Genomic DNA, 16,280 nt, shown 5'->3' with positions numbered 1-16,280 from the left:
ATATCGATATCGGATCGGAAGTGCAAAAACCTGGACATCCCTACTTAAGAGGTGGAATAGAGCAACTTTATTTAGAATGCATTAATAAAAATCCTTCCGTCAACATGTCTTTCATAAAGATTGTGAACGATAGAAAAAATTACAAAAAAGGTGCAGTTCCCCTTTTATTCAAGACTCACGCTGCACGGTTGTTGGCATGACGGCCAAAACTTCCACCTTGTTTTACCCACTGATCGCTGATGCAGTGGTGTCTATCATTCATCAGCATGCTGGAGAAGCAATCGCATTAATTCATTGACTTGTCTTTTAATATTAATAATTCATTGATTAGATTTATTGAGCACCTTTCTAGACATCTAAACCGCTTTACCATTATTCATTTACTGCAGCCACACAGTTGACATTATGGCAACTGTTCTGCCGCGACCTCCCAGGAAGAAAGTCAGAAATACCATTCAGTGTTTCCAACAGGACTACATAATGCAATCAAATAAATGGCCATGATGTATGTGGCAGAGGCAAAAAGTGAACAAAACATTTAATGCAAAAAAACCAAAACGTTTTGTTTTTTTGTGTTAGACTCCAGAAGGGTCCAATAAAACCAGCAAATTTTGCTACAATTGTTGCCAGTTCCTTTTTTGGAAATAAAATCTGTTTATATGTTAATCAGCATATTACCAGTAGTTTTGCTAATAACGTTGTAATGTCAAAACAAAACAACCATCTTTTTTTCAAAAGTTGGAGCCCAAGGACAAAATTCTAGTCACTGTCTTACTTTGCCAGTTTTGCATCATATGCTTAACAAAAGCATTATTAGTACGGCAGTACTTCAGCTTGCACGTTTATTTGGTTCTGTGACTTAGCTCGTTACCCAAAATACTTGCACTATCTCAAATCAATACTACCCATTGAAATTCATAAAAATTCCATTATTCCATGCTGAGCCCCCCCAAAATAGCACAATTTAAACACGTAATTAGGGTTGTGACATATAGACTATGTAAATTATACGAATTTGGCCGACGATAGAGATTTGAATTCTATTGTTGTATCGTGATAATTCATTTTGACGACACATTCTAGCTGTGTCCTACAAATCTGACAGCAGCAAGTGGACAACCACGTCCTCAACGCAAAGTAGCGCCGCAACGCAATGTAGCTGTGACCTGATTCCCTTTTCAGAGAATCATTTTAAAATAATTAAATTAAGTGCTTTCCCTTGGGAAGCAATACTTCTGCTTGAATAGAAAACCATTGTTAACAAAAATGTAGCATTGCACATTTTGCATGCAAAAAATCTCCAACATTGAGATCAATAATGTGCAAACTTCAATCTTGAAAAACACTGTCAATAAAAATGTTGTATTAAACATTGTATCCAAATAAATAATAAAGTACAATTTTCAGGGGACTATAGTTCGTTTCAGTAAGTAGACAAAGTAAACGCAGCCTTTTTCATTCTCACATCTTGGCAGTGTGCAGAGCAACTGCTTCAGTGATCGCTCTACGCATTGTGTGTTATGTGTACAGGAGGAAGCAGACGGCACAGACAGGAGGGATGTCGTATTAGCTCTATTTATTATTTTATATATATATATATATATATATATATATATATATATATATATATATATATATATATATATATATATATATATATATATATATATATATATATATATATATATATACACTACCGTTCAAAAGTTTGGGGTCACCCAAACAATTTTGTGGAATAGCCTTCATTTCTAAGAACAAGAATAGACTGTCGAGTTTCGGATGAAAGTTCTCTTTTTCTGGCCATTTTGAGCGTTTAATTGACCCCACAAATGTGATGCTCCAGAAACTCAATCTGCTCAAAGGAAGGTCAGTTTTGTAGCTTCTGTAACGAGCTAAACTGTTTTCAGATGTGTGAACATGATTGCACAAGGGTTTTCTAATCATCAATTAGCCTTCTGAGCCAATGAGCAAACACATTGTACCATTAGAAGCCTGGAGTGATAGTTGCTGGAAATGGGCCTCTATACACCTATGTAGATATTGCACCAAAAACCAGATATTTGCAGCTAGAATAGTCATTTACCACATTAGCAATGTATAGAGTGTATTTCTTTAAAGTTAAGACTAGTTTAAAGTTATCTTCATTGAAAAGTACAGTGCTTTTCCTTCAAAAATAAGGACATTTCAATGTGACCCCAAATTTTGAACGGTAGTGTGTATATATTAGGGCTGCAACAACTAATCGATTAAATCGATTAAAATCGATTACCAAAATAGTTGGCGATTAATTTAGTCATCGATTCGTTAGAACTATGCTATGCGCATGCGTGGAGGCTTTTTTTGTTGTTGTTATTTTTGTTTTGTTTTGTTATTTTTTTTTATAAACCTTTATTTATAAACTGCAACATTTACAAACAGCTGAGAAACAATAATCAAAATAAGTACAAAAACAGTACAAAACAGCGCCAGGGCGGCGCTGAGGCTATGAGGTGGCGTAAGCTAGCCAATGATGTGTCATGTGCAGCTCACGTGTCGACGCCGTCTCCTTTGCTGGAAAAATTCGAAAAATGGCGCAGGAAAACACGACCGATAGTTTAGCGTAGAACCATCTTGAGGTTATTGCTTCAATGGAGAAAAGTGTACGACCTAAGTCGTCAAAAGTGTGGAAATACTTCACTTTAAAGACTTCAAAGAAGACCGTTTCCTGCAAAATGGCACGGAAGTACAACATTGCTTCAGAAGCACCTGAAGAGGAAAAATGTTGGAGCCATGGATGAAGGGAAGAACTCACAGTACGTAACTTTTTAAGTCCATAGTGGCAACAAGCATTCATGAGTTCAGCTTTTTTGTGAGTAACGTTAACGTTATGCCTTTGTTGCAACGCGGGGCTGATAATGTGTCTCCGGCACATTTGACTCCGTTTTGAGAGAGAAAACGCACGGTTACCAATTTCGAAATAAACGTAACGGACAGAAATATCTCAGGTTGGTTTCATAATGGATCAATGTACCCGGGCCGATAAAGCTATATAAATATATTTAGATTTGAGTGACGCTTTAGTATAACTAAACGTTATGAAGGTGCTGGAATATTTCATGCTATTATTCAGAGGCAGCCTAAAATGAATCCTTTATTATTCACAACAGAAACATGTACAATATCTGATTCAGTTCTGATGAATTACATGTCTGTGTTATTGTTGGTGTATGCTGCACCCCCAATGTCCACAACATGGTGCCAGTATGCTGGTTTTTTTCAATAAAATACTGGAAAGGATAGAAATGTAGTTTGTCTCTTTTATCCGATTATTAATCGAAGTAATAATCGACAGATTAATCGATGATCAAATTAATCGTTAGTTGCAGCCCTAGTATATATATATATATATATATATATATATATATATATATATATATATATATATATATATATATATATATATATATATATATATATACACACTACCGTTCAAAAGTTTGGGGTCACCCAAACAATTTTGTGGAATAGCCTTCATTTCTAAGAACAAGAATAGACTGTCGAGTTTCAGATGAAAGTTCTCTTTTTCTGGCCATTTTGAGCGTTTAATTGACCCCACAAATGTGATGCTCCAGAAACTCAATCTGCTCAAAGGAAGGTCAGTTTTGTAGCTTCTGTAACGAGCTAAACTGTTTTCAGATGTGTGAACATGATTGCACAAGGGTTTTCTAATCATCAATTAGCCTTCTGAGCCAATGAGCAAACACATTGTACCATTAGAACACTGGAGTGATAGTTGCTGGAAATGGGCCTCTATACACCTATGTAGATATTGCACCAAAAACCAGACATTTGCAGCTAGAATAGTCATTTACCACATTAGCAATGTATAGAGTGTATTTCTTTAAAGTTAAGACTAGTTTAAAGTTATCTTCATTGAAAAGTATAGTGCTTTTCCTTAAAAAATAAGGACATTTCAATGTGACCCCAAACTTTTGAACGGTAGTGTATATATATATATATATACACAATAGAATTGAGTGTGTAAATAATCCAAACTGTGTGTGTGTGAATTAACTGGAGAGTGTTAGCAGGAGTGTTGAGCGAGAGGTGCGGAAGTCCAAGGGGGGCAAGACAAACTCAGAGATCCGTGAGACAGACGTGTTGTCGAGGGGAGGAGAGAGGCGTCAAAGTCTGTGTCCAGGCGGGAGGTCGAGATCCAAATGGGGCAGCCAGAGAACCAGAGGGGAACACAGGGAGACGAGACACACCGCTCGTCACGCGGGAACGAAGGTTTGCTGCTAGAAACGACAAGGGGGACACAAGACCAATCAACACAAAGGGGGAGAATCACAGAGAGAGAATGCGTAGAGCTTGGTTAGTTGGCTTACTGTACTAAAACAGATGACTATGTTCTGGCCCAGGATGCAGGTTTGCACTGGCATAAGAAGGCAGGTGTTCTCATTAGCGACAGGCGCATTGAGTGCTGATTGATTGCAGCTGTGCACGTGCAGGTGCGCTCTTGGAGGTGCACTCAGCAGAGCGCACAGATGAGTGTGCATTTGAATGCGCCCGGGCAGTGACATTGTGCTTCTTTCTCATCATACATGGCATCATCATAAATACCTGCTGTAAATGATTCCACCAACGTAAGGTGATTTTTAGCCCGTAGTTTGTTTGTTGTTGTGTCTTGTTCGCCTCGTAAAGAGTTGCATTTCCCGCACTCGGATAGAGGCTTCGGTTTCAGATGCTGAAACAAGTTTGTTGTGCTGATGCCTTTTTGAAACAAACTTTGCACCGTGCAGTCACTTGTTCCACGCCTGTTGCCGCAAAACCAAAGTACTGACGACACTTTTCTTTTCTTGGGAACAAACGTCTCGCTCTCGTTAGCGTCAGTCAGCATTAGCCATGTTTCGCCATGAGTGCCGCTAAGGAAGTAATGGGAAGGCGCAAGCTACGAAAGTATGCCGGAAGAAGAGGAGAAAAAAATTGATTTTTAAATCTTTAAATCATCTGCATCAAAAAAAAAAATATATAATTATTGATATATCGCCCTGGCCTACTCTAGTTATAGGCTAATGCTAGCAGTGGTGGGGAGGCTCGTACTCTAAAGCATAACAGTTAGCCAAGAGACATCTCATATCTTACAAAACTAAATACGTATTATCAATGAATTTATTGACAAAAGCTTCTTTTTGAAGTTTCTCCACATACTATTATAATAATAAATAAATGATAAATGGGTTATACTTGTATAGCGCTTTTCTACCTTCAAGGTACTCAAAGCTCTTTGACAGTATTTCCACATTCACCCATTCACACACACATTCACACACTGATGGCGGGAGCTGCCATGCAAGGCGCTAACCAGCACCCATCAGGAGCAAGGGTGAAGTGTCTTGCTCAAGGACACAACGGACGTGACTAGGATGGTAGAAGGTGGGGATTGAACCCCAGTAACCAGCAACCCTCCGATTGCTGGCACGGCCACTCTACCAACTTCGCCACGCTGTTATTAAAATATTACTGTTGGTGCATGCATTCCAAAAGCACTAATCATTGAACTTGTTTTCTGCTGGCATTTGGGGTGGGCATATTGATCCTGATAAATGCTATAATAATAATAAAAGATCATTTTGATATTGATAGTATCAATACCAACAATTTCTCGTCTGTACGTCCAGCAAATTTTGTGATTTACCTCATATAATATTTTCTCAAGTATCTCTTGGCCTGTGACTGCAAACAGAACACCTTTCCTTTCATTTTTGTTTTGTTGACATTTTTATAATTATATTTTTGTTACATTGCAATAGTGATTTTTTTTCTTAAAGTACCAGTAGAGTAGAAAAACAAGTTGCCTCTATATTGAAGCTATTATCATATACATCTGATTTATCACACCAAAAGACTTACAAAGTTTGCAGATAAATAGATATGACCAAAATAGTATCAACCTCACGGAGATTCCCGAGCCATTTTGAGAGATAATGATGAAGTCAGTCACGTGATCGTGTGACGTCGCGCTCGGAACCACAGAGCCCTTCCCCGTCAACAACAACGCAAATCAAGCAGATTTTGTGAGAGCCAACAACGATTACTTTTGGAATTATTATAATATTAGAGCTGCAGCTATCAAATATTTTAGTAATCGAGTATTCTATCGAATAACCCGATCGATTAATTGAGTAATCTTAATTAAGGTTTAATTATACATGTTAAGATGTGCCCTCAATTATTGCGTTTGGCCTAATTGTCTTATTTCCTAAACGCCTATTTTTATTATTGAAGGCTGACACGCACAGCTGAAATGCGTCCGTGGTTGATTGTGCCAATTTGTGTGTGCTAATAAAAACAGGTGCGCTCACAGCCCTATGTGCTGTGTGGTGTGACCGCATAAATGAAGTTCTTGTCTCTCGTGCGTTTTTGATGATTGTTATACGGTGCCGTTTAAATGGTGGTTTCTCCACGCAAATGCTCTGAGCTGTTTTCAACCTGCCAACAAATACATAAACAATATAAAAATACAAACCACTTAATAATGACAACAACAGTTTCAAATTTTAAGAATGCAATACAGTTCATTGCATTCTTTGCATGCAAAATAGTAATCGATTTTCATTTTGCCATCATAACATGTTTGAGATGAAAACACATATATATATATAATTAGTTCTAAATTAATATTCCCTGAGAAAGTTAAAATAAAACTATATTCTTAGTATCAAAAATAAAACAGTAAGAACAGTTTTCATTATCCATCCATCCATCCATTTTCTACCGGTTATTCCCTTTGGGGTTGCGGGGGCGCTGGAGCCTATCTCAGCTACAATCGGGCGGAAGGCGGGGTACACCCTGGACAAGTCGCCACCTCATCGCAGGGCCAACACAGATAGACAGACAACATTCACACTCACATTCACACACTAGGGCCAATTTAGTGTTGCCAATCCACCTATCCCCAGGGGCATGTCTTTGAAAGTTTCCATTATATCAAACATAAAAAGTGGATTAGGTAGTGCCTTTAACGCCATGTCCACATGAACACGGAGAGTTTTAAGAACACATATTTGGGGTTAAAACAATCTCCATCCACACTAGTGTAGTTTCAAAACTGTCTATGTCTACACACAAACGCATACACCTGCTGTCATGCACATGTTGTCCAATCAGAAGCCTGAAAAAAGCAGCAATAGCTGACTTGGTGCAGCGTTACACCTCCTATCATGTTTATTTTGATATACTTTAGACGTACAATGACAAGTACATTATCTTTTAAACCAGCCTGCACGTACACAGAGCCCTGGGAACATTATAAAGGCCTACTGAAACCCACTACTACCGACCACGCAGTCTGATAGTTTATATATCAATGATGTAATCTTAACATTGCAACACATGCCAATACGGCCGGGTTAACTTATAAAGTGCAATTTTAAAATTTCCCGCTAAACTTCCGGTTGAAAACGTCTATGTATGATGACGTATGCGCGTGACGTCAATCGTTGAAACGGAAGTATCGGACTCCATTGAATCCAATACAAAAAGCTCTGGTTTCATCTCAAAATTCCACAGTATTCTGGACATCTGTGTTGGTGAATCTTTTGCAATTTGTTTAATGAACAATGAAGACTGCAAAGAAGAAAGTTGTAGGTGGGATCGGTGTATTAGCGGCTGGCTCCAGCAACACAAGCAGGAGGACTTTGACTTGGATAGCAGACGCGCTATCCGACGCTAGCCGCCGACCGCACGGATGATCGGGTGAAGTCCTTCGTCGCACCGTCGATCGCTGGAACGCAGGTGAGCACGGGTGTTGATGAGCAGATGAGGGCTGGCTTGCGTAGGTGGATAGCTAATGTTTTTAGCATAGCTCTGTGAGGTTCCGTTGCTAAGTTAGCTTCAATGGCGTCGTTAGCAACAGCATTGTTAAGCTTCGCCAGGCTGGAAAGCATTAACCATGTATTTACATGTCCAGTGTTTAATAGTATTGTTGATTTTCTGTCTATCCTTCCAGTCAGGGGCTTATTTCTTTTGTTTCTATATGCAGTTAAGCACGATGCTATCACATTAGCTCCGTAGCTAAAGTGTTTCGCCGATGTATTGTCGTGGAGATAAAAGTCACTGTGAATGTCCATTTCGCGTTCTCGACTCTCATTTTCAAGAGGATATAGTATCCGAGGTGGTTTAAAATACAAATCCGTGATCCACAATAGAAAAAGGAGAAAGTGTGGAATCCAATGAGCCAGCTTGTACCTAAGTTACGGTCAGAGCGAAAAAAGATGCGTCCTGCACTGCACTCTAGTCCTTCACTCTCACGTTCCTCATCCACAAATCTTTCATCCTGGCTCAAAATAATGGAGTAATCGTCACTTTCTCGGTCCGAATCGCTCTCGCTGCTGGTGTAAACAATGTGAGGAGCCTTTCAAACTGTGACGTCACGCTACTTCCGGTACAGGCAAGGCTTTTTTTTATCAGCAACCAAAAGTTGCGAACTTTATCGTCGATGTTCTCTACTAAATCCTTTCAACAAAAATATGGCAATATCGCGAAATGATCAAGTATGACACATAGAATGGATCTGCTATCCCTGTTTAAATAAAAAAAATTCATTTCAGTAGGCCTTTAAAGAGCGGATGCACACATGTGCTGTTGAAACCCAACACTCATGGAATTACAACGTTTTCAGCAACTTGGTGATGTATTAATTGTGCAGTGGAGTGTACATTATTTCTAAAATCAGCACGCACTAATGAAACCCTTTTGCATGTTTAGGTGCCTATATAAAGTGCACGGACGTGCGTGTACCGCTGCAAAACTCTCATGGAATTATAACGCATTTAATCATGGATATAGTGATATGGTACATGTGTAATGAAGTGTATATTGTCTTTAACATCAGTACACACTACAAGGAGGACGCTACATTGTTTTTTTTTTTTAGTTGCTTGGTCGTTTTTTACGCGTGAGCAGGGCCGTGCCCGGCTCATGGAAGCAAGACACGTAAGTTAACTTCATAATTTGTCGTTAAACAAGGACTAAAAACATGAGCTAATGTTGCATCTTTCTTATGACAGAGCAAAAAGTCTTGCTTGTCAAAGTTGTCCCATCAGGTGGAGGTTACACAGCGATCGTATCCAAAACAGCTGACTGTCATCAGCGCCGGCGGGAGTGTCGCTAAGCCTATTTTGATGTGTCCTTTTATTGATGTTGAGTGAAAATAGCATGTTTACGTTCAAACATACAGTAAGTCTTCTTATAGTGTGTTTAAAGCCAGCAAGGCAGTGTTGTTGAGCTTGGAAATGACAGCGTGCAACCGTGACGTCATCACACGTCTCCGTTTGTGAGGACAGTTTTGGATCTCCACACTTTGACCAGCGTTTGTAAAAATCTGCCTTTTTAAAAACAAAAGTATGCGTCTGCATGTGGACAAGAGGGCGAAACGTGAGCTTTGACTACTAAACGAGGCAAAATGCCGTAAAGAAAAGAAAAATAAATAAATACATTTTTATGACGCCTCAAGGCAGCGAAAATTATTCAAATATATTTTGAATTACTCCAAGAATCGTTTCAGCTCTAATATATATACACTACCGTTCAAAAGTTTGGGGTCACATTGAAATGTCCTTATTTTTGAAGGAAAAGCACTGTGCTTTTCAATGAAGATAACTTTAAACTAGTCTTAACTTTAAAGAAATACACTCTATACATTGCTAATGTGGTAAATGACTATTCCAGCTGCAAATGTCTGGTTTTTGGTGCCATATCTACATAGGTGTATAGAGGCCCATTTCCAGCAACTATCACTGCAGTGTTCTAATGGTACAATGTGTTTGCTCATTGGCTCAGAAGGCTAATTGATGATTAGAAAACCCTTGTGCAATCATGTTCACACATCTGAAAACAGTTTAGCTCGTTACAGAAACTACAAAACTGACCTTCCTTTGAGCAGATTGAGTTTCTGGAGCATCGCATTTGTGGGGTCAATTAAACGCTCAAAATGGCTAGAAAAAGACAACTTTTATCTGAAACTCGACAGTCTATTCTTGTTCTTAGAAATGAAGGCTATTCCACAAAATTGTTTGGGTGACCCCAAACTTTTGAACGGTAGTGTGTGTGTATATATATATATATATATATATATATATATATATATATATATATATATATATATATATATATATATATATATATATATGTATATATATATATATATATATATGTATATATATATATATATATATATATATATATATATATATATATATATATATATGTATATATATATATATATATATATGTATATTAATGCATATATATATATATAGTTAATATACAGTATATATAATATATGTTTGTATATATATATATATATATATATATATATATATACTGTGTATATATATATATATACGTATACACATATACAGTATATATATATATATATATATATATATATATATATATATATATATATATATACGTATACACATATATGTATACACATATATATATATTAGGGCTGCAACAACTAATCGATTATAAAAATAGTTGGCGATTAATTTAGTCATCGATTCGTTGGATCTATGCTATGCGCATGCGCAGAGGCATTTTTTTAATTTTTAATTTATTAATTTTTATTTTTTAATAAACCTTTATTCATAAACTGCAACATGTACAAACAGCTGAGAAACAATAATCAAAATAAGTATGGTGCCAGTATGCTGTTTTTTTTAATCGTTAGTTGCAGCCCTAATATATATATATGTATATATATTTATATACATATATGTATATATTGTTAATGCATATATATAGTTAATATACAGTATATATAATATATGTGTATATAATATAGATAATTAATATATATATATATATATATATATATATATATATATATATATATATATATATATATATATAAAACCTTTTTTTTAATTTTTTTTTAATACAAAATTTTGTGGTTTTAGTATTGGCTTATGTCAACATTTAGTTTTTTGTCATTGTGCTTCTTGCTGTTTTCCCAATTTTTGCAGGCGTTTTTTTTGTAATATGCCTCGGGCCAATGACAAAGGAGTCACGGGCCACATATGGCCCCTGTGCCGCACTTTAGGCACCCCTGCTGTAGAAGCTAACTGTTTATGGCTACTATAGTCTTAACGCTGTACTATATTTGTTCATCCTATGGTCACATATGGGACGCGAAGTAGTAAAATCAGCTGTTCACCTGGCGGGTTTTTCCTTTTTGATAAAAAGGGGAGAAACGGAGAAGTCCTTCTTTAGCTGCCGCCTTGTTTCGTCATATATTACTGCCTTAGCACATGTTAATGTTTACTTTTGTATATAAATCAACACAAAATCCGTAATATGGAGAAATGTTCACGGACTCTATTATTTGGCTTGTTAACTTCCTGTTGTAGTTGAGCGATGTTGATGATGACGGCGGGCTCTGTGATTGACGGACGGAACCTTACAGTTTGTGGAAGACGTGGCAGAACTCCCAGCAGAGCATCACATTGCTGGAGAGAGGAAGTCGATTGATTGCTGCCCAAAAAGTGTGGGCGCCTTTCTAACGATGTGTCCCCAAAATGCACGTCCTCGCATGCAGGAAGATGCTGGAAAATGTCCGATGCGTTGCAACAGTCAGCCTTAATGCATTGCAGCTTGATGATTTTTGAGCGTTTGCGAGACAAGTGGGTGAGGTGTGCCGCCATGCTCGGGGTGTGTGGCTGCGGTGTTGAGAGCGTAGGATGTGAGGGTGAAGAGAGAGAGGCGAGGCGCAGTGAGTCTGCCTACAAGGTTCACCTGCACACCCACCACTGTCTGCACGGTGATGCCCCCACTTACCTCACTGACTTGCTCACACCACACACCTCAACCACACCACACACCTCAACCACAACCCGGTCAGGCCAACAGCACCGTCTGCTAGTGCCCAGGACACGGCCAAAGACTATGGGGGGCATGGTTTTTGAAGTTGCCGCTCCCCGTCTGTGGAACGCCCTTCCTGACCAACTCAGGGCTTTTAAAAAAGGACTCAAGTCTCACCTTTTTAGAAAAGCCTACAGCTAATTTTAATCTGTAGATCGCGATTTTTCCTCCAACTTTTCTCTCTTTTATTTGTTTTTATGTCTTTTAGTATATAGCCAGCGCTCAAATTTTACCGCGGCATTTTCCCCGACCGCCCTCGTCATTTACCGTAATGCCCAAAAAATTGACCAACATTTGCGGCAAGAACATGCCGTGACCGCCCTTGACTTTTTACTTGTTAATGGACAAGGGATGTAACAGTAAACGGTATAATGATAATTTGCGATAATTCCCGACGGTTAGTAATACCGTTACATTTTTTAATGACCGAAAAACCGTAATTTATTAATGCATTTTCGGCAACACGAAGTCAGGCGCATGCGCACTAGCGTCGTTTTTCTTGATAATCATGGCGGACCAACGACACCGACTTTGCTGCGGAGATTTCCCTTCGGATTAAATGGCACTTGGTTTAACGTAATTTTCCCTCGCTTCCCGTCTAAGAGCGCACTGCTGTGTTTAGATGGAGAAAGGTGTGGACAATATTGGAAACACTTGTCCCCACACTAAAAGTATACAGCGAAGGAGAAAACTATTTTATGTTTTGCGGCAGGCGATGTGTCGTGAACGTTGTCACAACTTGTTTATAAAGTCTTTACTTTGTTTACTGGGATGTTCACTCATCCTTTATTTAACTGTAAACTGTATCAGTGTTCAAATAACATCAATACTAGCTAAAATGTTTTGTCATCTCATCGAATTGAACGCAGGATGTGTGAGGTATCACTCCGGGATTTTTTTTTTGTGGCCAAACTGTTGTACTGAAACACTAGGAAGGCGTTGGAGAAGAACAAAGCTTGTTGATTAGACTTCATCTTCATTAGCCACACTGCTTTGTGTTTTATTTTGATATCAAAAAGTAAACACCAGGTTTTGTTTACATTAATTGTGTTTTTATTCATGTGACACATCAGTTTGTTAATGTGTTATTGTGTATAGTTAATTCCTATACGACATATTTCTGCTCAAACTCATAATGGATCTGTCCCGATACATCATCTACATGATGTACATAACTTAAACAAAAATTTAAATAAAAAACTCTTTCTATCAAAATGTAAAAATAGAGATAAAGGCATCATGTAATGACAAAAAGCTGACAAGTTGAAGTTTTTAAAGAATAAAAAAACCTAATGTTTGTCTATAAAGTTTATCTATAGTCTTTTTTATTAGACATTACAAATGAAATGATGGTATTACGTTCACACCCCAACACTGCTTTACTTAACAATTAGTTATCATGATTTCAATATTGATAACAATAATCTTAATTATTACTCTGGCCATAATTGGCAGCCCTAGATCTCATACATGACCTCATATATATATATATATATATATATATATATATATATATATATATATATATATATATATATATATATATATATATATATATATATATATATATATATATATTATCTCCTGCCTCGAAAGAAAATACTGTTTGTCTTGGTGCCCTTCTAACTTGCTTTGGTGCCCTAAAATATGAGCCCTCCTTTAAGGCAACACTTGCCTTGACCTTAAAGTAAAATTTGAGGCCTGTGTAGCACTTTGAGATTTGATGTCAAATGAAAAGTGCTTTTTAAATAAAAATTATTATTATTATTACTTGTTGGAAGCACAACACAATATCTACTAATAAAATAATACAGAAGAAAACACTGTAATAACAAAAATGAACCAACCTGTATACTGCATATACATTTCACAAATAATTCCTAAGCACATTCTCGTGTTACAGCTGTTCATTTGAACATTACAATAACTACCGTTAAACTCAATAATTGACTCACCGGTGTGCTTGGCCAGCATGAGGTGTTCAAGATCTTGTAGTAGGCGTTCATCCTTCGGCAAATCACAAGGAGCTTGATATTGATTGTAGACCTCCCAGCAATGGATCCCACGGATATGGTAGAGAAGTGTCGTCCACCTGTTTTGAAGTAAGTTTACAGGCCTCGTACTGCTTTCACCGGAGACGTTCTTTCAGCCATTTTACACTGTCACTATTAAAACTTTTTGTAGATACTGTACAATAATACAACACAGTATTTGTTATCATATTAGCACACTGGCGAAGTTGGTAGAGTGGCCGTGCCAGCAATCGGAGGGTTGCTGGTTACTGGGGTTCAATCCCCACCTTCTACCATCCTAGTCACGTCCGTTGTGTCCTTGGGCAAGACACTTCACCCTTGCTCCTGATGGCTGCTGGTTAGCACCTTGCATGGCAGCTCCCGCCATCAGTGTGTGAATGTGTGTGTGAACGGGTGAATGTGGAAATACTGTCAAAGCGCTTTGAGTACCTTGAAGGTAGAAAAGCGCTATACAAGTATAACCCATTCATTCATTCATTCATTCACACTGACTGCATTGGGCCCTGAGATGAGGTGGCGACTTGTCCAGGGTGTACCCTGCCTACTGCCCAAATGCAGCTGAGATAGGCTCCAGCACCCCCTACGATCCAAAAGGGACAAGCGGTAGAAAATGGATGGATGACTGCATTGGCTGCAGCGCACACAACGCTGTTTCCTCTAACCACTTTAGAATGGTCAGCAGGCCAAGGATGCAAGGCTCGACAATTCGGATTCTGTTAGAAGATTGAGAAATAACCTCAGTTTCTTTTGATTGATGATTGCAGGAATTAAAACCTCGATATTGGTTAACCATACAGCCCTAGTTGGCAGCGCATCTAAATGTAAATTGTAATGTCATCATATCAGGTCGGCGGCGTAACAGATTATATCACATCGCAACACAGCGTGATGGAGCTTTTATGTTTTCTAGTTTATCCCGATGTACTAGATTAGGCACTAGTGTTGTCCCGATACCAATATTTTGGTACCGGTACCCAAAATGTATTTCGATACTTTTCGGTACTTTTCTAAATAAAGGGGACCACAAAAAATTGCATTATTGGCTTTATTTTAACAAAAAATCTTAGGGTACATTAAACATATGTATCTTTTTGCAAGTTTGTCCTTAAATGAAATAGTGAACATACAAGACAACTTGTCTTTTAGTAGTAAGTAAAAGAAGAAAGACTCCTAATTAGTCTGCTGACGTGTGCAGTAACATATTGTGTCATTTTCCATTCTAATATTTTGACAACATTATTAAGGACAAACGGTAGAAAAATAACTATTAATCTACTTGTTCATTTACTGGTAATATCAGCTTACTTTCTCTTTTAACATGTTCTATCTACACTTCTGTTAAAATGTAATACCGTATCTTTCGGACTATAAGTCGCTCCGGAGTATAAGTCGCACCGGCCCAAAATGCATAATAAAGAAGGAAAAAAACACATATAAGTCGCACTGGAGTATAAGTCGCATTTTTTGGGGAAATTTATTTGATAAAACCCAACACCAAGAATAGACATTTGAAAGGAAATTCAAAATAAATAAAGAATAGTGAACAACAGGCTAAATAAGTGTACGTTATATGACACATAAATAACCAACTGAGAACGTGCCTGGTATGTTAACGTAACATATTATGGTAAGAGTCATTCAAGTAACTATAACATATAGAACATGCTATAGGTTTACCAAACAATCTGTCACTCCTATTTGCTAAATCCGATGAAATCTTATACGTCTAGTCTCTTACGTGAATGAGCTAAATAATATTATTTGATATTTTACGGTAATGTGTTAATAATTTCACATATAAGTCGCTCCTGAGTATAAGTCGCACCCCTGGCCAAACTATGAAAAAAACTGCGACTTATAGTCCGAAAAATACGGTAATCACTTATTCTTCTGTTGTTTGATACTTAATATTAGTTTTGGGTGATACCACAAATTTAGGTATCAATCCGATAACAAGTCGTTACAGGATCATACATTGGTCATATTCAAAGTCCTCATGTGTCCAGTGACATATTTACTGAGTTTATAAACACAATATACATTTTTAAAAACCGAAAAAAGATTTTGTGATGCTAAAAAATATCGATGTAATCATAGTAGTATCGACTAGATACACTCCTGTACTTGGTATCATCACAGTGGATGTCAGGTGTAGATCCACCAATATCCAGCGGTAGTTTTTAGAGGCGGTATCGTACCAAATATGATTCATTAGTATCGCGGTACTATACCAATACCGGTATACCGTACAACCCTATTAGGCACCATGCTTGGTTGCATTATTGACACGTTCTGATGCGACTAGATGCAAACAGCCCAACAGAAACTTCATCATGTTGA

The 16,280-nt window shown here is 37.6% G+C and overlaps 1 protein-coding gene across 3 annotated transcripts in view; it reads left to right on the top strand.

The window, feature by feature from the left end:
* The window catches only part of phf2 (PHD finger protein 2), a 95,533-nt gene that overhangs the window by 20,024 nt on the left and 59,229 nt on the right, over positions 1-16,280 (top strand). The window contains exon 1 of one of the 3 annotated variants that reach the window (XM_062038109.1): positions 2,553-2,792. The exons of the other annotated variants lie outside the window; for them this stretch is intronic. Coding sequence (XP_061894093.1) covers positions 2,770-2,792 — 23 coding nt within the window. The 5' untranslated portion in view covers positions 2,553-2,769. Of the gene's footprint in view, positions 1-2,552; positions 2,793-16,280 lie in introns of those variants that run through there. 3 annotated transcript variants of the gene reach the window in all.

Source organism: Entelurus aequoreus, linkage group LG26, assembly GCF_033978785.1.
Source record: "Entelurus aequoreus isolate RoL-2023_Sb linkage group LG26, RoL_Eaeq_v1.1, whole genome shotgun sequence".
Taxonomy (NCBI): domain Eukaryota; kingdom Metazoa; phylum Chordata; class Actinopteri; order Syngnathiformes; family Syngnathidae; genus Entelurus; species Entelurus aequoreus.
The sequence above is the reverse complement of the archived record's forward strand: the minus strand, read 5'-3'. Positions and strand labels throughout refer to the sequence as shown.